This window comes from Heterocephalus glaber, unplaced genomic scaffold (assembly GCF_053883595.1).
Source record: "Heterocephalus glaber isolate CG9 unplaced genomic scaffold, H.glaber_assembly_v1.0 deba00001564, whole genome shotgun sequence".
Taxonomy (NCBI): domain Eukaryota; kingdom Metazoa; phylum Chordata; class Mammalia; order Rodentia; family Bathyergidae; genus Heterocephalus; species Heterocephalus glaber.
Window position 1 is genome coordinate 7606804 of NW_028258351.1, and position 27732 is coordinate 7634535.

General features: G+C 38.7%; 1 protein-coding gene across 5 annotated transcripts in view; it reads left to right on the forward strand.

Annotated features, from left to right (window-relative positions):
* The window catches only part of Myo1d (myosin ID), a 334710-nt gene that overhangs the window by 198257 nt on the left and 108721 nt on the right, over nt 1-27732 (forward strand). For all 5 annotated transcript variants that reach the window (XM_004870605.4, XM_004870606.4, XM_087191492.1 and 2 more), the window contains 3 exons: nt 6091-6235; nt 6759-6863; nt 13193-13306. In XM_004870605.4, coding sequence (XP_004870662.2) covers nt 6091-6235; nt 6759-6863; nt 13193-13306 — 364 coding nt within the window. The remainder of the gene's footprint in view (nt 1-6090; nt 6236-6758; nt 6864-13192; nt 13307-27732) is intronic.

Sequence of the window (27732 nt, forward strand, 5' to 3'; positions counted from 1 at the left end):
TCTAGGCCACAAATAAAACCTCAAAATCTAAAAAGATTGCCATGGTACAATCTAATCAAAATCAAGCCATTACCGATACTATGTAGATATTTATTGTCATAGGCTGGTCTTCGTGACTGTTTTTTCAGTCACAGAAGTACACATATAATCCTGCTTGTCTCTGAAAGAGAGGGGAAACCCCATATGGTATGTGGCTATGTGTGTACACACACAGTATGGGAAAACATTTTCATAGCACTTAACCTACTATGTGTCAGGCACCACCTGAAATGCTTTGTATTTACTCATTTTATACCTTTCAGCAACCCTATGAGGGAGGTGCAGTTTCATGATCTTTCTACAGAGAAACTGAGGCCTTAAGAGGTTAACTAATTTGCCCAAAGTTACACAGCTAGTCCAGGGACAGAGGTAGAATGACTCCAGCTCTGTGTTTTTAGCAACTCTGTCATACTGCCTCCTACAACACGTGCATGTGTTTCATAAGTGTGCAAAGGTCTAGAAGAATACCAGTTGTTAATGAGTGGTATCTCAGGAGAAGGGAATAAAATGAGGGGAAGACAAGGGTAGTATGAAGGATTTCAATTTTATAGCTTATATATTTCACTTAGAAAACAATGAGCATGCATTTAAATATAGCTTACTTTTATTCTTTCTTTTTTTGGTACCAGGGATTGAACTCAGGACCTTGCACTTGCTAGGCAGGCGGCAGCACCACTGAACTAAATCCCCGGCCCAAATATACCTTACTTTTATAATTATGTAAAAATACAGATTACAGGTGAAAAAATTTATCTGTGCATTTTTTCTCTTTTTATTAATCTGTGCATTTTAAATCCTGCTGAGATTGAAAAGTAACACTTATAGTATTATATCTGAGAACTGATAGTTGAGGTACTTTTCCTTTCTATAATTCTATATTATTTCATCTTTCTCTTATGAGCATTTATTTTTTAAAAATGCAAATAGGATATATATTAAAGAGTTTAACTCTCACAGATTTTCTTTATCTTCTTTTTTTTCTTTATCATACCTTCTACCAGTTATACAGAGCAAACTCTAAAGAAGATAAAATCTGATTTAGCACCAAATTGTAAGTTAGTTCTTTACTGTTCAGGTTATCAATTGGCATTCTTTGTAAAAATGATATCATATTATTAAAATGTAAAGATTCTTCTTAGCTCAAGGGGAGCATAAAAACAGACCATGGGCTGTATTTGGAACAAGCTGTACTTTGCCAGCCCCTGATCTTGATTCTTTTGATCTGCAGAATACTGAAAGAAGTGTTAAAGTATTCCACTGTTATTGTGGAATGGAATGGAGGTTTATTTTTATATTTCTGGACCTCAGTGTGTGTCTAGTGCTTAAGATCTTTCCTCTTCCTCACAGTAACTCTAACCCGGCCTCCTTTGTACCCAACTTTGTCTCCTTTTCATGTCATCAAGGCTGCTGGGTTTAATGGCTGCAGCTGTTGTTAGTTGCACATAGTTTTAGGTGGTGGTTTGCATGACAAGGATGAGAAGCCCATGGCTCCGTTCATTGTAGTGGGCTTCAGGTCCTCAATGCCATAGCATGCTTTTGTCTGGGGGCTCTGAAATCAGTCAGGTGTGGGCCTTGGCCTGCAATGTGGGCACTGAGAAGGAACAGATTGACCAGGCAAAGAGGCTGGAAACAGAGCAGCAGTAGGGGAAGATCTTTCCTACTAATGGAATTTGGAGCTCAAGGGCTGCCTTAGTCACTTTATTCACCCCTGAGACATAATACCTGATGCTCGCAACTTAAAGGAAGAGAGGTTTATTTTGGATCATGGTTTCAGAAGTTTCAGTCCATGGTTGGCAGGTGCCAAGGCTGTATGAGGAAGGGCCTGGGCAAAGGATGGCTGCTCATCCCATGGCAGTCAGGAAACAGAGTAATGGGAAGAGCTGGGGCTTGGGGTGAGGGGGTAATAGTATTCCAGGTCACGCCTCCAGTGACACGCCTTTATCGACCAGATCCCACCTCCTAACAGCAAGTATCAGTGGATTAGTGTTCTGCCCCCATGATCCAATCACTGTCCAAACACATGAGGCTTTCAGTGGACACCCCAAATCTAAACTGTAACATTCCACCATTGACCCCAAAAAAACTCATGTGCACCTTTCTTTATGCAAAATGCACTTAATCCAACTCTTAGAGTCGCCAAAGTTTTAACAGGTCCAGCACTGCTGAAAAGTCCAAGTCCAAAGTCTCCTCTGAGACTCAAGGTAAACTTAGCTGTGAGTTCCTGTAAAATAAAAAAATAAAAAAAATTTAAACACTGGTGATATACAGTAGCATAGGATAGACATTCCCATTCCAAAAGAAAGAAATAGGGGGATAGAAAGTTTTAGATCTTGATGATATATGAGATGCCCTCAACACATCTTTCCTATTGTCCTGATGCAGAGTATTTGGGGGTTTTTTTGTTTGTTTGTTTTGTTTTGTTGGTTCTTTGAGACAGAGTCTCACTATGTAGTTCAGGCTGGCTTTGAACTCACTATTTAGCTCAGGCTGGCCCTAAACTCACTGGTGATCCTCCTGCCTCGCCCTCCTGAGTGCTGGTATTACAGGTGTGCACCACCACCCCTGGCTGGATTTTTTTTAATGCTAAACTTTTCAGCAGCCACATTCTCCTTTGCTCCAACTTTGCAGGCACTTCTTTTCTAACAAAAGTGAAAACTTTTTAAATTGTTTTTTTGTTCCTATCTTTCACTTTAGATCTTGCTGAAAGCTACCAGCAATACCCATGCCACAGCCTGGATGTTGAGCTCCTTTGAAATTTCCTCTGCCAGACTGATTAGTCCACTGCCCTTAATAGCAACCTCCTGCAAAGTCTCAGGACATGGGCAAAATTTGGACAAATTTTGTGCTAGAGTATAATACACATGGTTTTGAGTCCAACTGCCACTGGAGTTCCTGTTCCCCACTGAAATCTCCTGAGCCTGGCCTTTGCCATCTACATTTCTATTAGCATTTTGGTCTTCATACCTCTAACCAGAATCTTCTGTCAAGCGCAGTTTACAGCATTCTGGGGCTTCTCCAGCTGGCAACCCTAAACCTTACCAAACTCCTCCCAGAAGCCAGGCTTCTAAACCATGTAGTCAGATATAATCATGGCAACAACTCCACTTCTAGTACCAAAATCTGTCTTAATTACTTTCCTTGTTGCTGAGATACAATACCCAATACCCACAATTTAAAGGAGGAGAAATTTATTTTGACTCATGGTTTCAGAAGTTTCAGTCCATGCTCAGCAGGCTCCAAGGCAGAAACAGCATGGTGGAAAGGTCTGGGCAGAGGATAGCATCTCATGGCAGCCAATCCACTGATGAATACAGCACCCCATGATCCATTCACCTTCCACACTCAGGAGACTTTTGAGGGACACCCCAGCCCTAAACAATTACAAGAGCTGATTGGAGCAGTTGCTTAGCAAGATGCTTCGTGTTGCAGGACCTGTGTGTCACTAGTGCTCTTGACTTTGACCAAACCCGTCCCTCTTGTAGCCTCTTCTGCAATGGTCTTAGGACACCTTGTCCATGTGTGGGTTGGCCAGAGGAAGTAGAAAAGATTCCACTGTTACACTGAGCCTTCACTTCTTCATGATTGTTTCACAATGATTGTTTCATAATGATTGCTATTGTCAGTGATCCTGCCTGCTATAGAAGATGTCCTGCCTCACCATGGCCTACCAGTCCACATGCAGGGAACTGGCACAGCTCCTGCCTTGAAATCTGTCACCTTCTACACCTGCTACCAACTCCTGCTTCTCAGGCTTATAGATTCTCCAGGCCTTGTTGAGAAACCTATATATGCCTGAGAGCATCTCTCCCATGTGGACTGCTCTGTACCAAACCACACCTCCCCATCAGCCCCATTCTATCTGCTTTGTTATCTTCCAGAAATTCTTTACACCTTCCATTTATTGACATCATTCTCATTTCCTGCTAGTAATATAGACATTTTTCTTATTTTTACATTTATTCAGTTATTTCCATGGTAGTTTTTGATTATAGTGGCATCTTATTCTGGTATTCCATAGGAACATAGCTTCAAAACCACTGGCCTTACTTTTAAAAACTTAAGTTTGCTTCCAGCCTCCCCACCTCAAGCTCCTGTAATAGAAAAGATGACAGAAGTATTGTGCAGGGGTAGGATTCTCCTAAGAAGTTAAAGGACCTTGCATCTGCTTTTCTGTCAAGAATATGTTTGGTGTATGCTTTCAGTTGCTTATGCCAAAAAACCTTGGAATCATCCTTAAATCTATTATTTCCCTCACTTCTAATCCATCAGAAAATCCTGTTGGCTCTTCCTTCAGAATATAATCCAGAACCAACACTTACCTCCACCTCTACCATCACCTCCCTGGCCCAAGCTACCTTCCTCTGGCATGTACATTAGGGAACTCACCTCCTAACGGGTCTTGGCCCCAGCTTGTAACAGGGAAGATCTTTTTAGAAGTTGTCCTTGGAAATTTCTTTTGTTTCCTCTCTCTTTTTGCCTTCCCCTCCCTAATGCTTTTGCAAGGCTTATGTACCCTTCCCTCTGCTGGGCATTCTAAATTCTAAAGAAAAGCCTCACCTAAATGGTTAAATTGTTAACTGCTAAAATAATCTTTCATTAATTTTAAGAACCCAGAATATCCAATGACCTTTGTAACACCCCTCCTTAGACTTTATTTAGCTCTGTAAATTGCTGTGAGGTTTAGAATACAGGAACTTGCCCCAGGAGGTTGAGGTCCATTACCATGTTCTGGCCAGAGAAAAAGGAAGAAGACACATACCCTGAATGATGAAGATCCCACTTAGAACACAGCCTTCCTGCCCTACTCCACCTTTCCCTACAAAAGTCCTTTGTGCCCCAGAGTCCTCCAAGATGGACCAGTGAGGAGATAACCCTTCTGTCTTCTTCAGAGTCAGCCCTTGAGTAAACCCAATTCCTTCCCAACAACTCTTACGTCCAGAGTATTGCCCTTCAAGTGGCAGATAGCCCGGACCTTAACCTAGTAACAAGCCTGCAGCCATACAATGATCCCTTCTTTGTTCAAAACCTTCCAGTCGCTTCTCATCTCATTCAAAGGTGAAAATCCTGATAATGGCCTCATAGCTTCTGGCCCTGGCTCTCCCTCTAATCAGTCTACTCCTGTGATGTACCCCCTTTACACCCATATACACCCCATGCTGCTCCAGCTTCACAGGACTCCTGGTTGCACCTCTGACACACCACACAGCTCCCATCTCAGAGCCTTCACATTTGCTGTGTTCGCTCACTCCTGCTAGCTCTCCATATGGCTGGTGCCCACCTTTCCTGTAAGTGTCTGCTGAGCTATCCTTATTAGAGCTGCCTCCCCAGACCACCCTGTATAAACAACAGCTGCTCCCATCCCCTCTTTTGCAACATTCCCTCCCCTCATTGTCTTGTCTTGTTTTCGTCCGTAGCAGATATCTTCAGCAGACATACTTCATTTCTGCTCATTATGTATTTATCATCTGTCAGTCCTCTTAGAGTACAAGCACCTGGCAGAAAGGACCTTTATCTCTGTTGCTTATTTCTATGCCTCCACTACCTAGAACAGCACCTGGAGTTTAGTAGGTGCCTAGGACACAGTTGAATGCATGAATGGATGGATGGATGGATGATGAGTCTACATGTTTTGTGCCCTAAATATAAACACAGGGTGAATATCCCTTATGAAATACTTGGGACTAGAAGTGTTTTGATTGCAGAATTTTTAAACTTTGGAATATTTGTACAGAATTTATTGGTTGAGCTGTGATCAAGAAGTTTTGACTTTCAGAGCATATCAAATATCTGATTTTCAGGTTGAGGATGCTCAATTTCTGTTACAAGAACTTACATATCACTAAGTTTAATTGCTTTCAAAACAAAGAACAAAGCAAGTTTTACAAAATATGCCTGCATAAAACTATTTTAATGACCTCTGTGTACATTTTGGAGGCATTTTAGCATAGTATGCATGTACTTTGGTTTCATTCTACTTAATGGCAGTTTAAGTTCTCCTTGAAAATGAATGGGATTGAATTTCTAAAGTCTATACCTGCTATTTCCTTATAGATGGAGAGCATCCCAGCTCATCAAGAGCATACCTGCTTCCGACCTGCCCCAGGTCAGGGCAAAGGTCACAGCCATGGAAATGCTGAAGGGTCAAAGGGCTGACCTAGGACTCCAGAGGGTCTGGGAGGGCAACTACCTTGCTTCGGTAAGTCCAAGACAGCGTGCAATCTACTCCTGCTCTCTTTACAAAGAAAGTGAAGAATTTTTCTCCAAGAAATGACAGAAGAATAAAACACTTTCAGAAACTAAATGATTCCTATGTGAAGAACTACATTAAAAGATTTTGTTGCTTTTAAGTGAACAATATTTGATGTTCTCCTCATCTTAAAAATGGTTCTCTGTGTTGTATTCGTATTAGGTGCACTCTGTAACCTGGCCTGTGGCCTTTAAAACCTTCTCTTGCATTATTCAGTGACTATTTTAAATTACCATCTTTGTATTAATTATTCCCAAAGCTACATTTCATCTTCTCTCTCATTTCCTAATTTAAAAATTTCATAGGACCTTTGATGTTATAACAACCCTTGACTAGTCTACCATCTGGGGTGAGGAGATAAAAAAATACGTGTGTGAAACTATAAGTACAGTTGTAAAGCAGTAGACTAAAAGATCGCTTTTGCAGTTCCAATGCTAAGCATTTTCATTTCGTTGTTTCCTTTTTCTTTCAGAAGCCAGATACACCTCAGACTTCAGGCACTTTTGTCCCTGTTGCTAATGAACTGAAACGGAAGGACAAATACATGAATGTCCTCTTTTCCTGTCATGTCCGTAAGGTAAGGGAAGCTCAAAACAGACCATCATGGAAAGAAAAGACTAATTCAGATGAGACTCACTCAAGTAGACCTGCAATAAAATTTAGCAATGATGCATAGCTAGCTACCCCACCCATGAGCTGTACCTGTCTGTACTGAGGCATTGTTGGACTGGCTGGCAGGACTTCCTAAGAGAAGTGAATACTTTTGACAATCATTTCTTTTTGAACAGGATATGATATTTCCTTGAGGTGGTATCTTTCATACCACCTACAGATCTGCTTTGTATTTAATAGTCATTTAATGCTTTTTATACATGTATTATTACTAAAACAAGGCTGAGGAAGAGAACATAATTTGGAAAAGAGGAATAGGACGTGCTGAGACTTGGATTTCAGGGAAAGGTGTATGCTATGAATGTATTTGCTTGTCGGAAGTGGATTATGTGAACTATTGTTCACTGGGAGATGACAGCAGTTGGGCAAATGAAAGTGTGGAAATTGGGAAATGGAAGGCAAAGGACATAGTTAAAATACATCCTTAGATGAATTCATAGAAAAAAACGTGTAAAATGATCCAAATTTTAAAATATTAATGAAATGATGAATTGAAGAAAAATATTACTCAGATTGGCCTAAGAAGAGATATTGATGTACATATGGCAATATCCAAAGGAAGAACTTTAAAAATTATCAAAGAATTACCTCAGACCTTATACCCAGTTCCAGCAAGTTTAGTTGACTTCACAGGTACTTCACTTCAAATCTTTAAAAAATATATAACTATAATGTTATTTAGATCAGAATAATTAAGTGTAGAATAATTCAGCTGTAAGTTTGGTGAACTTTAAAATATTGTTAGGAACCAGCATTTGTAAGAATTTAGGGAAACACTGTTGTTAGGAGTATAAGATCTGTTCCTTTTGAGTGGACAACTTGGCAGCATTGATCAAAATTTAAAATGACCTTACTTCTTACCTCATAAACTGCACAACTCAGGATTTGCTCTGTAATTATATTTGCACAGATATCCAAAGGCAGATATATGTATGTGTTTGTACATTATAACAGCCAAAACACTGGAAAACTGGAAATGCTCATCAGTAGGTGATTGGATTATGAATTATGTACATACACGAATGCAATGTAGCTGTTTGAATGAGTGGAAAGAAGGTATATGGGGAGAGCAGACAGAATATGTGAAACAGTAGTTTTCAAGATAGTAAACATCAAGCAGGGAAAGGGGATCCTTGAAATACTGAAAAAGTAAGGAGTGCAGTGTACAAATCTACTTTGGCTTTCTAGACTGTCCTATGTGAGAGAGTCACACCAAAGCCCCATGGATTCCCCTGTTGAAAAGACAGCTGAGAGCTGGGGGACACCAAGGCAGCTAGATTTATCCAGCTGAGTCCTGATCAGCTGTGCACATGAAGAAACTACTCAAAGCTGAGGAAAACTCACCCAAAGGATGAGAGATGAGAACACGCAGCATTCACACAGGCTGTGTGCGCGGAGTGTCTGTCCCAGCAGCCAGACTGCAAACCTCAGGATCCCTGACAATGGGTAGAGCACTGACAAGCTTCTTGCCTAGACAGGGGAAATAATTAACCCTGCATAAATATTACTGCAGGCCTGCTGGACAAATCTTAAAAGCACAACTGGAAAGAATCAAGCTGTTTCTAAGTAACCTACCAGTATCTCAGAGCAGAGCTCAAAAATGTTTCTAGAAATACAGAAATACCCAGCACCCAGAAGGTAAAATTCTGAATGCATGACATCCAATCAAAAATTGCCAGGCACACAAAACAACTGGAGACTGCAACCCCTAATGAAAAGAAAAATCAGTCATTCAAACTGACAGATTATAGAATGAAGAGCCAAGGCCATTAAAGCAGTTAAAGTTATACCCTGTATATTCAGAAAGCTAGAGGAAATATTGAACATTTTAAATAAACACAGGACAGATCCATAAATGCATTGAATTTATAAAGAGGAATAATGAGAAAAAATACACTCAATGGGATTAACAGAAAATGAAAATTTGACCTTGTAAAAGAATTAGTGAATTAAACACAAAGAAAAAAGAAAGACTCAAACATCAGGAAGCTGTGAGACAATTTCATGTGGCCCTGTATAATTGCAGTTAGAGTCCCCAGAGGAAGAACAGAGAAGGAAAAAAATTTTTTTTAATCATTAAGTCAACGTAATATAACCTTTTTCTTTTTTCTTTTCTTTTTTCTTTTCTCTTCTCTTCTCTTCTCTTCTCTTCCCTTTTCTTTTCTTTTCTTTTCTGCAGTACTAGGAAACTCAGGGCCACTCTACTACTGAGCTAAATCCACAGACTTTTTTTTTCTTTTTTGAGACAGAGGCTCACTAAGTTGCCCAGGCTGGACTTAAACTTGCTACCCTCCTGCCTCAGCCTCCACCCGCTGCCCTTGACTAACTAGGATTACAGGCATATGCTGCTGCACCCAGCATGATTCAGACTTCTAAACAAAACAGAGAGTGGCTGGTTTTGAAGTTAGACTGATATAAATGTCATTGAGGAAAGTCTGCTGGCAGTATCTTGAGTTGATTATCATACTCAGAGTCTAGCTCTGAACTCTGAGGTCAAGAAACTGTTTTATTAACCTATAGTTAATCAGATGATGAAAGACTTGCTAACCAAATTCACACACCCATACAAAACATATTTATATAAGCTATAATTCCAGTTTGTGAATATAACAAAGGAGTGTACCATATCCACAATCCTCATACTTCCTTTCTACTATTAAGATACCTGAGAAATCAAATTAATAGCCAGAACAATTCTGATTATTAATTGTTCTGATTACTAATTAGAGTTGGACAGTTTTGAGAATTAGGTCCTCTACTTTAGAAGAGCTTAGGTATCTCTAGAGCAAAGATAATTTTATGTTTAACAATTTTATTTTGGGTTCTGCTGGACAAAAAGCTGAGCAATTCTTATTCATGCTCCTGTATTTCTAAGTTCAGTGCGAAACTCTTCACACTGTAGTAGGATAATGTTCTCTTTAGAATCTTTCAATCCCAAAGGTACACCGAGGCATGCTTAGTACGACTTCAGCAGAGCCCATCCTTATGCTTTGCTTCCTTTTGAAGCTGCACTTTCCTTAGCTACAGTTATAAACCGTCTTTTAGGGTGAGAGACTTCTGCAAATAGCTCCTCTCACCATGAGGTGTTTTCTCTCGTCTGACTCTCCATGGAAGCTTTATGTCTGACCCCTGTGGTACCAACTGAACCTGTAAGCAGATCGCTTGAAGTATACTATATTTAGGAAAAAACAGGATGAGAAATTTTTTTGAGGTTGATATTTTAGCTTTGTGTAGATTTTAGCTTTGGTTAGAAGAAGATGAAACTTATCTAATATTGAGTCTATGACCCAGTTTTTTATCACTTTCTGAATTTAAGTGAAAAAAAAAAAAGTGTTCCTACCTCTTCATTGTATTAAGTCTGGGGTTTACATATATATATGTAGAATTTTTCCCTTTGCTTTTTTTATACAGTTAAGTTATGCAACTTAAATTTTTTTTGTTATGTAATGTCATTGCCACTCACCTGATTCATGTTTTAGGGTTGAGTTGAGTTGCTGAAACACAAAGTGGGCTTGTGGTGTGTTCTTTTTAGAAATTACATTTTCTGGGCCGGGGATTTTAGCTCAGTGGCGCTGTGCCTGCCTTGGAAGAACAAGGTCCTGAGTTCAATCCCAGGTACCAGAAAAAAAAAAAGAAATTACATTTTCTGTATATAAAAGAATATAAAATCCCTAAACAAAGCTTCTAAATAATGCTGCTTTGAACATATCTTTGTTGGTGGTGCTTTTTAGATTAATTCATGGACATATCCTTTAAAAAGACATGTGGTCTTTTCATTTGATTCTGGAATGACCTTGTAAAAGTATTCATCTAGGGATGGGGGGGTTGTTTGTTTTGTTTTTGTTTTGATTTGTTTTGTTTTTGAGATAGAGTCTCACTGTGCAGCCTAAGCTGTCCTTGAGCTTGTGCCTATCCTCCTGCCTCAGCCTCTAGAATACTGAGATCACAGGCGTGCACTACCACTTGCAGCTGCAACTAGGTTTTTTAATCATATCTTTTTGTACAACATTCCTCTCTCTCGGTATGATTACACAGAGTATATGGGGCATTACTTTTGCTTAGTGTTCAAGTTCCTTTTCAGATGTTCTTTATTCTACAAAGTCTAAGATTGACGTAAATGATGATTAGTGCTTTCCAGCGTGGGTTTCATAGGACAAGTGTTTTGCTATTAATAGTGGAAATAGGTTTCCATAAATTAAATGTCTTTTGAAAATGCTAGGTTAAACATACTGGTGAAATGTAGAATTCTCAAAGCATTTAATATATTCCTAGGTTATGAATATCCTATAAGCTGCAGTTTGCAGTGTTTCTCCAACAAACTAGACCATGGAACTTTTCTTTCAAAAAACTCCACATAAAGCTAGTGTGGCATAAAACAACTTAGAACAATGCCAACAGGGAAGCTCTGTGTACACCTAGTTTCAAGTCTTCGGAGAAAGGTTACTCATCAGTTACAGCAAAAAATGGATGCTATGCAATGCATTTACCAAGAGCAGTAATTACATATCACATAGTCTCTATTTTACTCTTAATTACAGGTGCATTTTTTGTTGAGTTGACTAAAAAGTGTACTCTGGTTATGTTAAATGCTTAGAGAATTGAACAGATATCTAAAACTGAGAGGCAAGGGGAAAAGTTTGAGTAAGATTCAAACTCAAATTTGGATTTTAGTTTGCAGTATCTTGCCTATAGCAATATACCTGCCACATCCCATCCTGCCTATACTAATTTAGTTAGCTGAATATCTTATGGAAGCCAACAATGTTTTCAAATTAATCTCTAACTTCTTTGCATCATGGAAATGAGAACTTGAGAGAAGAGGCATGCCTTCTCTTCTAGTTGGGGGAGGGATTTTTGATATCATTTTGTCAGCTTTTTCCTTTTAGTCACTGAGAAACATGGCATTGCAGTGATTCAAAAATTTTTAGTGCTAGGTACCTTGATTAAAATATACAATACCTAAGTCTGCCAGGAATGGTGGCACACACCTATAATCCCAGCAGTCAGGAAGATCAAAGTGAGTTTGAGGCCAGCCTGGGCTACATAGTGAATTCAAAGCCAGACTAAACCACACAGCAAGACCCTGTTTCAAACAACCAAAACAAAATAATAAAATAAAACACTACTTAAGTCTAAGACTGGAAAGTCCTAATTAACAAGTAGCTAACTACTTATAAAATATCCTAAGTTTAATTCTGTCTCTTAGAAAAGATTTACCAGCAAACAGGGCATTCTCTCAAGCAGGGGTATTTTGACCCTGTCTCTGATAAAGTAACATTCTAAATAAAAAACACACTTGTATAAGAGGTGATTAAAAATATGGTGAATGTTTATTTTTTAACCTTAAAATAGTAAACAAAAAACAAAACTGCCAAGAACGATGGAATAAGTGTATTTGAAGCAGGGAGGTTGAGTATTTTGAGGGATGATTAGTGGCAATTTATATACACACATGTATATTTTCTCCAAATCTTATTATCTACTTTAATTTTCTTTATAGTATTATATGTAATAAATGATTTTTACTTATTAGTTGCTTATTTGTCTCACCCCCACATACTAGTCTCAGCTTCTTCTTATAACCAGGGACTTCATGTCATTGTTTTATGTGCTTGGACTGTCTTCTAATTATTAGATTGTATTAATTCTTTGTATATCTTAGTTACGAGTCCCTTATCAGACAAATGATTTGCAAAAATTGTTTCCTATTGTGTGGGTTTCTTTTTACTATCTTGATGGTGTCTGGGTTTACCTATTTTTAGTCCTTGCATTCGTGTGTGTGTGTGTGTGTATTCGCTGTCTCTGTTAAACTGTAAAATTTCAATTGCCAAATTCCTTACATCCAAAAACTACTACTTCTTGGGCCAGAGATTTAGCTCAGTGGTTCCAGAGCCTGCCTCGCAAGTGCAAGGTCCCGAGTTCGATCCCCGGTACCAAAAAAAAAAAAAAGAAGAAGAAGCAAAAACTGCTACTTCTTTGAGATCTCAGTTGCATCGCATAGAGTGGCCATACATGGTACCCATTTATTAAAGAATTTGTCTCCAGAATCAACTACCTCTGCTCCTCAAATGTTTCTGCATGATAACTTGATTGCATTCTTTTTTTTTTGGTACTGGGGATCGAACTCGGGACCTTGCGCTTGCGAGGCAGGCGCCAGAACCACTGAGCTAAATCCCCGGCCTTTGATTGTATTCTTGATGAGACGCTATAGTTCATTGGTTTGTTTTCTTACAGGTGAATCGATTTAGTAAGGTGGAAGACCGAGCAATTTTTGTCACTGACCGTCACCTGTATAAAATGGATCCCACTAAACAGTACAAGGTGATGAAGACTATCCCCCTGTACAATGTAAGTTCTCTGTGCTTCTCTCTTCATGGAAGATTCTTACCCTGGTGCTCAGGGACCACTAGTGGGCCAAGAAACTGACCACAAGAATCTTCAGGGCTTTCAAGAACCCATTCACTCCTAACATTGTATGCCAGTCTTATATTTTGCACAGGTGTACAGTTTCTCAACAGGAGGGTCCAAAGTTTTGAATTGATTAATGAAAACATTTTTTAAAAGGACTATGGATTCTATATAATCTTTATTCCTAATAATGTTGCTGCTTAAATGTGCTTGCATGTAATATATTTTCATATTTATTCTTATAAGATGTGTTTTTTTATGAAATGGAATCAAATAGAAAAACACTACAAAATTTTTTGTGAAAACATCACTGATCTTTTAAATTTAAAATGTCTATGACTTCCAGAAGTTCCTTATTAGTGGAGTGATCTGCAATCTAAATCTACTCTGTTGTTCACTATATCCTTAAGGTTTTCAAATTCTGTAATAATTTTTTATTTGAAATGTGAAATGTGGTAAGTATTTCCTTGAATCTCAATATGAATTTTTTTTCTGTTTAGCCATGTCTGCTTTATAAGTGAGCACTATTCTGATTCTTTAGAAAGATCCTACTGGACTACTAGATCTTTTCATTTATCAGGTGGTTTTGTCTACTAGTCCTTAAAGAAAGAAGTCTGTTGTCTGATACTAGAATCTGTAAGGAACAAAATTTAGAGATTATCATAAATCCTTGCAGTCACTACAAAAAGGAATAGGAAACATTTTTTTGTAGTTTATTTTGTTGTATCGGACGTCCTTTTGGCTGTAAGGAACAGAGACGGCAGACTGTGCCTGGCTTTACGGAATGACTTTGCTTGCCCAGATTATAGAGCTGGCATCTATCCTAACTACACTGTCCCCTCACCCCGCCCCTCCCACATACATACACCTTTTCGCTTTTATAGAAAGGCCAGAGGATTGCAGCTACAAATAAAATGGTATTGCAAAACACTTTGGATTGTATATAGTCTTCTTGGAAAAGGCTTGTTAATTTTATACATCAGTCATAGTTTAAGCCTAACAACCCTGCAGTCTTACAGTAGGAGATGGAAGAAGATGGGGAAGAACATCAGATTTTGTCAAAATCTAATGAGGTGTGGAACCGAACAAAAATAAGTTGTGTTGTGTTTCTTATATATTTTCTTTCAATTAAGGGTAGATCCATCAGGCACAAGATAGTTAAATAAATAATCTTCCTTTTTCATGTTGAGTGGTTTATATTTTTATAACTGTTTTCAATCATCATCATCACTAATAATAATAATATTGTATGGTATTAATAATATCACAAAAATTAATAGTATCTAACTACCTAGCTGCCTAACTACCAGTATCTTTCTAGTAAATGTGAACATCAAATGGATGAAAATGCACTGTTGAATATGTTGTGTTTTGCTCTTGTCCCTTTGTATTCCAGCACCATTTTTATACACCAGCCTAATTTCCAGCAACCAGTCATGGTGGTGCATACCTATAATCCCAGCACTCTGGGAGGCTGAGGTAGGAGGATTGCAGGTTTGAGCCCTGCTGGACAACATAGACATTAGCGAGATCCTGCTTCAAAAAAATATTTTTTGCTGGGGATTTAGCTCAGTGGTTCCGCCCCCTACCTTGCAAGGGCAAGAACCCGAGTTCGATCTCTGGTACCAAAACAAAAAAATAAAAATAAATTTAAAAAAAAAAATTTTAAGTGCTTTTAGCCAACCCCACCCTGACATCACACACAGAAGGTTGAAAGCGTGTAGCCATGAATGAGTCATGGATGTGGTGTGTAAATATCCCCCTCTAGTACTCATTGGCCAGAATAATTCCCCAGCTTTTCCCTGGAGGAGCCAGCTGCAGTTGGCCCAAGGTGGCAGCCTCCACTGTCCCTTGCCAATGCCCCTGCACCTCCAGATCAGCTGTGCGCACTCATCAGCCTTGGCCTCAGAGTCTGCTTCTGGGAGGAACTAACTTCAGAAGAATCTGCCTCCCAGGATGGAGCAGGTTGGATGGAAAGGGGACTTCCACTGTATTTTTTTTAAGTCCGAAGCAAATGTGGCAAAATAGTCTGAAGATAAGGACATATATATTTGTTGTATTATTCCTTATGCTCTTCTGTGTGGTTTAAATTTTTTAAAATTAAAAACAGAGTTTAAGACAAGGAACCTTTTTTAAAAAATAATAATATTCCAATAGTGTTGGGGAAGCCAGGGAGGAGGATGAAGGAAAACAAATTTAACTGTGTTGACTTCAGCAAAACTTACAAGAATACATTCTGTAAATAATCAGAAGTCTGAACTAGAGACTGGGAAATAATTCAGCACTGAGGATTGAAATTTAAGAGTAGATCCAATCGCAAGTGCAAGATCCCGAGTTTGATCCCCCGTACCAAAAAAAAGAGTAGATCCATACACAGTTGGAGGTGGAAATTATGAGTCTAGAGGGAAAATAGGGGAAGATTATTCAGGAACACTCAGTTAAATGATGGGGACAGGAATCTCTGCAGGAAATGGAATAAAAAGCAAATCTCTTTATGGTTCTCTATTTTCTCATATCTCTTTTAGTGTGCTAAATGAGCTCTAATTTCCCTTCAAATCCATAAGGTTATGAGTTATTCTAGGAAAGAAAAGAGCCATGGGAACACCATGTTTAGAACCAGATTGAAAAGTTTTCATTTCAGAAATCAGAGTTGTCAATAAAAAATTTTAAAAAATACAGCTAAGGGATCTCAAACTCTTCTCTTCTCCCTTGCTGTGTGGCTCCTTTCCTGCGTTAGCTAGGCTCTTCTGCCACCGAGGAACAGACTCACATATTATCCTCAGTAATGTCCTGGTTGTGATATGGATGTGTATGGCAGTGAGGGAGAGGAGTCTCAGGGAAATCCAACAAGTGCTGCTGTTCAACCACGTGAGTGCTGGACAGTTAACCTCCTGCCTCGCTTTCAGGCTCTCCTTCTCTTTGTATCTTCTTATTGACAGTCACCTCTTTCTTGTGAGACACTGTGGGTCAGCCCTAGGCCCAGGTCAGAATCAGCCACCCCAACAAGTTATTTGCATTTCATCCTGCAGGAACATATTATGCAGTGTTCTCAGATGAGGCCTCTCCATGGCAACCAATTCTGCGTGATCTCCATGTTTTGTTCCTTGTCAAACACTTGCAAATATGTGCATAGGTTTTCCTGATTTTTTTTCTGGTATGACATAGAAAATTCCTGTAATTCATTTTGAGCACAATTGATCTCTTCCCTGTGCTGTTTTTTTTGTTTTGTTTTGTTTTTGTTTTTGTTTTCAATGCTGAGGATTAAACCCAGGACCTTGGGGATGCCAGGCAAGCTCTCTACCACAGAGCTACATCCCCAGCCCTTTTTTATTTTGAGACAGGGTCTCACTAAGTTGCCCAGGCTGGCCTTGAATTTGCAATCCTACTGCCTCAGTCTCCCATGTAGCTGGGATTACAAGCATGTGTACCACTGTACCTGGTATTACTGCTTTTGACTGTTGTTTCATGGCCCATGGCACATTGGGACCTTGGTGGCAGGTCATGCTAAATACTGGGGCATGCCATTAGGTTTTCCTTGTGGAAAGGATCTGTGGGAGAGAATTGCTTCCCAAAGGTTGGCTTCATCAGGCATTCTGTTGCCAGGATGCCAGTCTTTGTCAAGCAAGTCCTAAAATTTTGTTCATGAACCCCAGCATGGATGGTTCTGTTTCCTTATCTGGCTCCAGCCAAGCAATATAGGTCTAATGTTTATTGCTTTACTAATGCACCATAAAAATACCCACCCAATCCCTCTATCCTTGGATCTCCTAACTCAGTGAGCTTGTGTAAATCAGCAGCAGCTAAGTGCCTCAGCTGCTGAACTCTGATGGACACATCAGCTATCCCCCACAAGTCACCAGCAGGAGGCTAAGTAACTGCTTTATGCGTACAAACAGTGGGCTTCTGGCCCTCCCTACTGAGAGGAGAGAGAGCCTTTACTCCTCCCTAAGATGCTGCCACCAACTGCACACCCTCTGACAGCTATTCCTGGTGCTCATTTCTGTCTGCTAGATCTTGTGTTGCAAAGAAGAGATTTAACAGACTTAAGTGGAAGGTGGGAGGGTAGTATTTAGTTATAACTTTCAGAGAATCCCCTTCATTTGGTATTTTAGGCAGCTATACATCATTGTCTGATCACACAATAGCTAAACCATTCAATTCAAATAATTACTGAGTATTCATTATATGCTAGCCATATAGGTATTCAGAACACTGAAGTATCAAAACAGTCACAGTTCTGCCTTCGTGGAATTTATATTTGAGTGGGGAAAAGCAAATATATGTATGTGCATATGTATATATGTATGTATATGCAGGTACAATATGTATCATATAGTCCATAGAAGGTATGAGGGAAAAAATAAAATTAGGGAAGAAAATGAAGAATGTGAGGGTCATTATAATTTTAAATATGGTGGCCAGGCCTCCCTAGGAAGTTGACATTGGGGCAAAAGCTTGAAAGAGTTAAGGAATGAACCCCTGTGTTTACTTGGTAGAAAAAGTATTTTAGAAAGAAGGAACGGCAACATTTCCTTGAGCAGAGAGGAAGAAGCCTTCCCAGGGCTGGAGATGTTCAATAGCTTGATCTGGTGTGGACATACATAAACATTCATCAGGCTGGTTACTTGAAATCTGTGTGCTCTAGTGTGTGCTGTCACACTTCAATTAAAATGGCAGGAGGGGGAGAGGAAATAGGAGACAGGAAGCTGTGGATGGAGGAGCTTAAGAAGAGGGATGTCAGTTAAAGAGGAAAGTAAAGTCATTGAGGTGAGTGGTCACTCGAGCCTGGAGGAGGTCTCCACGTACTGGGAGACTGTGGTACATGAAGACACATGCACTGTACAGGAGACAGTATAGTAACGTTGGTTCCACAGCTTGTCCAAAGAAAACTACACCCCAGGTCCCTTGTCAAGGGAAGCAGCCCTGGGCTGTTCCTCAAGGGCAAGACAGGCACTAACTACAGCAGGGTAGGCATTTGCTTTAGGTAAGTCAGTCTGCTCCTAGTTGTACCTGTAGTTGTTATGTCCCTCTCTCTGTTCCTAATATTGATATTTGTTTTCATCTCTTCTAAGATCAGCTTTGCTAGAAGTCTGTTCTTTCTTTTCTTCCTTCATTCTTTTTTTTTTGGTACCAGGGATCAAACTTGGGACCTTGTGCTTGTAAGGCAGGCAGCAGAACCACTGAGCTAAATCCCCGGCCGTTTTTCTTCATTCTTTAGGCTGTTCTTTTTCTAGCTCTGAAGAGTGGCTAGAACTGAACTTCATGTTATAGGTTATACTAATCTTATTGCTCATCTAATTATTTTGACATTTCCATTGTGAGTCCTCCTTATGCTGTGAGTTGTTTAGTAATATATTTTTGTGGGGGTTTTTGCAGTACCGGGGATCGAACTCAGAACCTTGCGCTTGTGAGGCAGGCACAGTGGCACTGAGCTAAATCCCCGGCCCTAGTAATGTATTTTTTAATTACTGCATAGTTGTGTGTGGGGGGGTGTGCACGCATGTGCACGAGTGTGCATGGTGTGTGTCCATGTTCCATGGGGGAGAGACCACCTTTTCTTCCATTGCTCATCACTGCCACGCTTGTCATAATCGAGTATCTATAGATCTCTTTCTGGTTGCTCTACTGTGTTCTGTTGGTCTAATGGCTATCCTTGTGCCAATCACTGTTTTAACTACTGTTGGACAAGATTTTATGAACCCGAAAATTACAGTAAATTTCCAGATCCCTCCCTTTCAAATTCACCCTCTCTAACCTTCACACAGTATCATTTACTACCTGTATGAAGGGAAGGAGAGCTGAGGATGGTGCCAAATGGAATCTCAATATCTCTCTCCCTCTCTTCCTCTATCTCTGCCCTCCTTCTCTCCCTCGCTCATTAAACCCAGGGGCGCATGCGTTCACACATGCTAAATAAGCACTTCTTTGTCACAAGCCAAATGGCTTTAGGAATCAGGTACAGAAATAAATGAAGCACATATGCAATAGCCACCACTCCAGCCAGTTGTGGCCATGCCTGAGTCTAGTGTGCCCAAGCTGTGGATTTCCTGGAAAAATCAGAAGTCTGTATTTTACATAAAGTCTCCTGGCTGTTAAACGTTAAGAACTGACTTTACAATTTCATCCAAACCAAAGTATATCTATAGGCCATATTCACCCCAGGCAACCAGTTTGCTCTTATTATAAGAAGTCTTTGTCATGTTGTTTGAAATGAGCTATAACTTCTTGGCCTCCTCCATGCCAAACTTTAAAATTATAAAATTAGTATTATGTTTACTCTGGAGTTTGTGTTGCAGAAGTAAACACTAACCATTTTGCACTTATAGAGCTATAACTGAATGCAGGCTTTAGAATGCATTTTCCATTTCAATTAGCAGAAGAGAAAACAATATAAAGGAAATCTTTGATATGAGTGTCTTCCTAACTGGAAATCTCTATTCCCTCAGAATGTACTGCTAATTCTAATCCTCATTGTATTTTGAAAATTTTCAAACTTTGAAACAATGGTATAATCAATCATGTACCCACCTAGATATGATGTGTTTATTTTTTGCCATGTTTATTTTATTTCTCTGATGGCACTTCACCTCTGAAACACTCATGTGTGTCTCCCAAGAATAAGAACAGTCTCCTTCATAACCACAGTACTGTTAGCAGGGTACTAAGGTGTTATGCTCTTCCCAGGGACCCTTGCTGACCTCTTGTCTCAAACAAAGACTTGAACAGGAAACGAAGTAAGGGGGTTTACATTTATTAAAGATAAGAAAAGAAGAGAGAAGTGCTCTGAAAAGAGTGGGTGCAGGCCAATGAAGTCGGAAAGAAAATATGCTCTGCACACAGAGTGAGCCACTGAGAAAGAAAGAAGATAGTGGCCACGAACCTAATACTACTGTCTTTTATACCCACATTCTGTGGTCAGATCTAGGCCAGCCTATCAGAAACCCACTTGATCTCATGCCAGAAGAGTTGAAGATAGCACTCTTTGATTGGTACCAGGTACAAGGGATCTGTGCATGTCCAGGATCTCTGTGATTGACAGGTGATCCCTGTTTGCTCAGCTGCTTGCCATGCCCTAATCCCCTGTCTCAATACCATTTTTTTTGTTTTTATTTGTGTTTTGTTTTGTGGTGCTGGGGATTGATCCCAAGACCTTTGTACTGATTTACATCCCCCAGCCCTTTTTTAGTTTTTATTTTGAAACAGGGTTTTCCTAAGTCACCCAGGATGGGGTCAAACTTGGCAGCCTTCCTGCCTCCGCTTTTCAGAGTGTTGAGATTATAGGCTTTCACCACTACACTCAGCTACAATCCATTTTTGTATCTCAGAAAATTAATATTTCAATAATATCAGCTAATATTCAATACCTATGCAAATTTCTACAATTGTTCAAAGACTGCCATTTAAACTTTTGGTTTTGTTTTGTTTTGTTTTAGTACTGGGGATTGAACTCGAGACCTTGAGTTTATGAGGCAGGCTGCAGAACCACTGAGCTAAATCCCCAGCCCCTAATTCTGTTTTTGTAAAAAATAAGTCTAAAAAGGGCTGGGGATCTAGCTCAGAGGTGCCACCGCTTGCCTCGTAAGCGCAAGGTCTCGAGTTTGATCCCCAGTACTAAAACAAAACAAAACAGAATTTGGGGCCAGGGATTTAGCTCAGTGGTTCCGTCGCCTGCCTTGCAAGCACAAGGTCTGGAGTTCAATCCCTGGTACCAAAAAAAAAAAAAGAAAAGGAATTGTTTCAAGGTTCACATTTACATATCTAAGAGTGGAATTACTCCATCACATGAAATTTATATTTGGAATTGGTCTCTTTTAGTACAGAACTATACCTTCACACATATATACTCCCTTCTTTCCCATTATATTGACTTTTAAAATAGCTTTGTTGAGACATAATTTATAACTGTGTTCCCCCCAGAATCATATGTTGGAGCCCTAGCCCCTAGTATTCACCTCTCCTGGCCCCAGTCTTTTTTTAAATTTTACTGAGACTGACCTCAAACTTGGAATCCTCCTGTTTCAGCCTCCCAAGTAGCTGGAATTACAGATGTGCACCATCACACCTTGCTGATTTTGTACTCTGAGTAATATTCCTTATTTTGTTGCTCAAGATGTTTCAGTTTTGGGCACTGAGAGTCTTTGAGTTGAATCCTGTGCTTGTTAATCATGTCTGTATATGTGGTTGTTTTTATTTGTGTGTTGAGTGCCTCTATCTTTCTGGTGTTATAAGGTGCCCCAGGTCCATATGTTTTCTGCCTGCATTCTAAAATCAGCCATTTCTTCAAGAAGCTCAAGTTCCTTTTGTTGGGAGAATGGTCTTAGAAACCCAGATCTCAACACTATTCCTGTTGCCACTGGGGTTTCATCTCTTTTAGGTCCTCTTAGCTGCAATGGCACAGAAATATACATGTGTAAACTTACCTGTGCACGTCTACAAATGTATAAATATGTTGTATGTGATCATCTTTCTGTATATTTAGGTAAACATGCGTTCACAATGATTTCTCCAACTCTACTCCATTATCACATGGCTCATCCTGGCCTCTCCTCCCTTGCTTATCTCTCTTTTTTCTTTGACTTAATCTTTTTTATTGGTACATTTTAGATATACATGATGATAACATTCATCATAGGGAATTTATTCCTATACACGATATAGCTTACTTCTTTTTTTCTCTTTCCCCTCCTCTGCCTTCAGCCCCTCTTCCCCTCCTTATTTACAAAAGCTTGGTTTCCATTTTTTACTTCTATTCTTTTTTTTTTCTTGTCCTTTCCTTCTTTTCCCCCTCCCCCCTTCCTTGTTCCCTTTCTCATTTTTACATTTTCTTCCCATTTCCCAATATCTATTATTCATTTTGGTCCTTATTTACATTTCTGGTTTCAAACACCAGAGAAACAATGTAATATTTAAGCTTGTGTGTCTGATTCATCTTATTTAAGGATATAGTCTCAAGGTCCATCTATTTAACTACATATGTCTGAAGCTCATCCTTATTTAGGGCAGAGTAGTACTACATTGCATTAAAAAAACCCACATCTTCTTTATCCATTCATAAGTTGATGGACATTTGGGCTGTCTCTAAGATTCAGCTATTACGAATTGTGCCACTATAAACATGGGTGTGTATATATCATTGTGGTATGCTGCATTTAATTCCTTTGGGAAGACACCGAGAAGGGAGATAGCTGGGTCAAAGTTTTAGTTTTTTGAGGAATCTCTACACTGATTTCCACAGTGGTTACACCAGTCTACACTCCCACCAAGAGTGGAGAAGGGTTCCTTTTTCCCCACATCCCCTCCAGCATTTGTTATTGGTTGATTTCTTTTTTTAATTTTTTTTGGTATCAGGGATCAAACTCACGACCTGCACAGGCAGTAGAACCACTGAGCTAAATCCCAGCCCTTAGTTGATTTCTTAATAATATCCATTCTTTGTGGAGTGAGATGAACTCTCAGTGTTGTTTTAATTTGCATCTCTCATATGACTGGTGATGTTGAACATTTTTCATATGTTTATTTGCCATTTCTACTTCTTCATCTCAAAAATGTCTATTCGTTTCAGATGGTCATTTTTAGATTGGGTCTTTAAATTTGGAGCATCTGATTTTTTTTTTTTGAGTTCTATATATTCTAGGTATTAGTCCTTTGAAGAACAGCTGGCAAAATTTTTTTTCCAAACTGTGGGTTGTCTCTTCACTCTGTTGGTGGTTTCTTTTGCTATCCAAAAGCTTTTATGAGATCCCGGTTGTTGATTCTTTGTGAAATACCCTGTGTGATCGGGTTTTGTTCATAAAGTCTTTTCCTATGCCAGTGTCTCCAAGAGTTCTACCTATATCACAATAGCTTTGTAATATAATTTCAAGTCAGGGATTGTGATGCCTCCTGCCTTGCCTTTGTTGCCCAGAATTGCTTTTGCTATTCTAGGTCTCTTCTGGTACAAATGAATTTTAGGATTGTTTTCTCTAATTCTGTGAGATAATCTATTGGCATTTTGATTGAGATTGCATTAAATCTATATAACAACTTTGAAAGGATGGCCATTTTCACTATATTGATTCTTCCTACCCAAAAACAAAGGATATATTTTCATTTTTTTATATCCTCTTCGATCTCCTACCAAAGTAATATAATTTTCAATGTAAAGATCTTTTACATCCTTCGTTAGATGAATTCCTAGGTATTTCACTTTTTTTTTTCGATGCTATTGTGAAAGGTGTTATTTCCCTAATTTCTCTCTCAGTGAGTTTGTTATTTATGCACAGGAATGCTATTGATTTTTTAGTGTTGATTTTGTATCCAGCTATGCTGCAGAATTTGATTATTAAATCTAGAAGTCTTTTGGTGGAGTTTTTGGGATCTTCTATTTAGAGTATCATGTCATCTGCAAATAATGATAATTTAACTTCTTCCTTTCCTATCTTTATTCCTTGTATTTCTTTCTCTTGTCTAATTGCTGTGGCTAATGTTTCCAGAAGTATATTGAATAAGAGTGGTGACGGTGGACATCCTTGTCTTGTTTCTGATTTTAGAATGAAACCTTTCAGTTTTTGTCCATTTAGTATGATGTTGGCTGTTGATTTTTCATAGATGGCTTTTATCAGATTGAGATAAAGACCATCTATTCCAATTGTAGGGTTTTTCTCATGAATGGGTGTTGGATTTTGTCAAATGTTTTTTTCTGCATCTATTGAGATGATCATATGGTTTTTGTCCTTGCCTCTATTGATATAGTGTATTACATTTATTGATTTGTGTATGTTGAACCCTCCCTGCATGCCTGAGATGAATCCTACTTGGTCGTGGTGTATAATCTTCCTGATGATTTGCCGCATTCTGTTTGCCAGTATCTTATTGAGGATTTTTGCCTCTATGTTATTTATGGAGATTGGCCTGTAGTTCTCTTTTTTTTATTGGATCTTTCTCTGGTTTAGGTATCAGGGTAATGCTTCCTTCTGGGAATGAATTTGTGAGTATTGCTTTCCTTTCATTTTCATTAAAGTGTTTGAGAAGGAGCGGCATGAGATCTTCTCTAAATTTCTTGTAGAATTCAGCAATTAATTCCTCAGACCCTGGGCTTTTCTTTGTTGGTAGGTTTGATTACATCTTTAATTTCACTGACTGATATTGGTTTATTTAAAATTTTTATATCTTCTTCATCCAGGTTTGGTAATTCATATGTATCTAGGAATCTTTCCTTTTCTTCTGTGCTTTCGATCTTATTAGAATATAGTTCTCGAAGTCAGTATTGATGATCTTCTGGATTTCTGCAGGATCTGTTGTAATTTCACCCTTTTCATTCCTAATTGCATGGATTTGAGTTTTTCCTTTCCTTCTTTTGATAAAGTTAACTAAGGGTTTGTCAATTTTGTTTAATCTTTCAAAGAACCAACTCTTCAATACATTGGTTTTCTGTACTGTTTTCTTAGTATCCATTACATTAATTTCTGCTCTGATCTTTACAATTTCCTCCCTCATATGAGTTTTTGGCTTGACTTGCTCTTCTTTTTCTAGAAGCTTGAGGTTCACGTTAGGTTGTTTATTTGAGCTTGCTGTGTTTTTCTGATATGGGAATTCACTGCTATACATTCCCCTCATAGGACTGCTTTCATTGCATCCCACAAGTTCTGGAATTTTGTATTGGCATTATCATTTAATTGTAGAAACTGTCTGATTTCTTCTTTAATTTTATCTGTGACCCATTGGTTGTTCAGGAGGAATTAATGTCATTTCCATATGTTTATGAAGTTCTTGTGGTTTCTGTTGCCATTGATTTATAATTTCATTGCATTAGGGTCTGATAATGTGCAGGGAATAATTTCAGTTCCTTTGCATTGACTTAAGCATGTTCTATGAGATAGTGTATGGTCTGTTTTGGAGAACATCCCATGTACAGCTGAGAAGAATATGTATTCTGGTGTTGTGAGGTGAAACACTCTATAGACATCTACTAAGTCCATTTGTTGAAAAGTTTGGTTCAGTTCTGATATTTCTTTGTTGGTTTTTTTGTCTAGTTGATCTGTATATTTGTGCCAGTGGGGTATTGCAGTCCCCCATTACAATTGTATTAGTGCTTATTTGATCTATCATGTCCATTAATATTTATCTTATATAATTAGGTACACTGGTAGTTGATACATACATATGTATGATTGTTATCTCTTCCTCTTGGATTGTTCCCTTTGCAAGGATATAGTGACCTTCTTTGTCTCTCTTGATCAGTCTTGGCTTAAAGATCACTTTGTCTACAGGTAGAATAGCTACCCCTGCTTTTTTCCAGGTTGTTTCATGGAGTGTTGTTTCCCATCATTTGACTTTCAGTCTATGAGTTTCTTTCTGAATTAAATGTTTCTTGTATGCAGCATATTGTTGGATCTTGCTTCTTGTTCCATTCTGCCAGTCTGTTTCTTTTGATTGGTGAATTGAAACCATTTACGTTGATGGTTATAACTGGTATGTATTGACTTATCCTTGAAATGTTATTTTCCTGTTGTTGGTTCCTTTTTTCTCCCCTCTGTTTAATTGCTTGCCTTGCCTAGTGGATTCATTCTGTTGGGGTTCATGGAGTTGTCCTCACTATCTCTTTCTAAAATGTCCTTCAGAACATTTTGGAGTGCTGGGTTGCTGGTCATGAATTTCTTCAGGTGTTCTTTGCCATGGAAGTATCTTATTTCTCCATCAATTTTGAAACATAGTTTTGCAGAGTATATCAATCTGGGTTGGAAGTTCTTTTCTTTTAGAGCTTGAAATACTTCACTCCAAGCTTTCCTTGACTTGAGGGTTTGTGTTTAGAGTCTGCTATGATTCTGATGGGCTTTCCTTTATAGGTGATTTCTTTCTTTTCTCTAACACCTTTTAATATCCTATTCTTGTGTTGAATTTCTGGAATTTTGACTATTATATACCTTAGTGTAGATTGCTTTTTCATTGACTCCAATCAATCCTGTATTATTCTTCTTTGCATCATCTAGCAGCTGCTTGATTGATTTTTTCATGGTTCCTTGCTATTTTTAAGAAACCTTTCTTTTCATGATCACTAACCATAATCTGTATCTGATAATTCTGTCCTCACATTGGCTTATTCTGTTGCATATACTTTCAATGGAATTTTTAATCTCCTGGATATCCATTTTAATCTGTTTCATGGATTCCATTTCTTTCCTATGTTGGACATTCATGTTTTCCATCATTTTCCTAATTTCCTCTATTTTTTTATCTGTATCTCTAGAGTCACTAACCATGTCTTTCCTTATGGTTACCACCTCTGTGATTATCTGAGAAATTATTTCTTACTTGATTTTTTTATAGAGCCTCATTCATCTACTTTGCTATTTCCACTGTTACCACTTCAGAGAGTCCAGGTGGGTGCCTTTTGAGTTATTCCACTTCAGTGCACCCTGGGTTTGCCTTTGGTGAGCTGGAAGTCTGGGGTTGCATCTTGCTTAAGTATCTTCTCATTTTTGTTTTTTGTTTTGTTTTGTTTTTTAGTTTAATTTCTGGGTTGATGCTTGCAAATTGCTTGTGGCAGGTAGCTTTATTGCTAGTATTAAGAACGCTTAAGAAATGACTACTTCTCAGATGTTTTCAAGGTTTAGCTGGCTTTTGGGTTGGGTGTTGCAAGGTCCTACCACTTCAATTTATTGGGGATGAGAAGTTGCTGCCTATTTGGCCTAGCCCCTGGTTTTTTAGCACTGGCCTATAGTATTATTTATGACCCTTAGACAGTCTCAGTCTTGGTATACCCAGAAGAACAACTGATTAGATCAATTATGTCACATTGGCTAAAGTAATACAATCAGCAATAACAGTAGCATCAAACACAACCTAGAAAATGGCAAGCTATGGTAACTATTAATTTGCCACCATTAGCCATATGAACTATATTTGTGGTTATATAACAAAATCTAAAACAAACCAGAAAATTGTATACAGTAAATATGCCCTCAATATGGCAATTTTACCCTCGGAGAGAAAATTTAAAAGAGGTTGGGGGTGAATAGAGAAATAGAAAAAGAAAAAGAGATTAGAAGCAAGGCTGGAGGACAAAGGAAGATCACAGGAGCTTTGGGAAACTGGTGAAGAAGACAGGAGGGAGGGCCAGGGATTTAGCTCAGTGGTTTCACCGCCTGCTGCGCAAGCGCAAGGACCCGGGTTCAATCCCCAGTACCAAAAAAAAAGACAGGAGGGGAAGAGAAGGAAGAGCTATAAACAAGAACAGTACAGAACAACACCAAAAACAAACTAGAAACAATGTTCATACTCATATAAAAGCAAGAACAATCAAGAAAAAAAGAAAACAAAATAAAACAAAAACAAGAAAAGAAAAAAAATGTCCACTTCAGGACATGTCTTTGTTGTCACTAATAGAC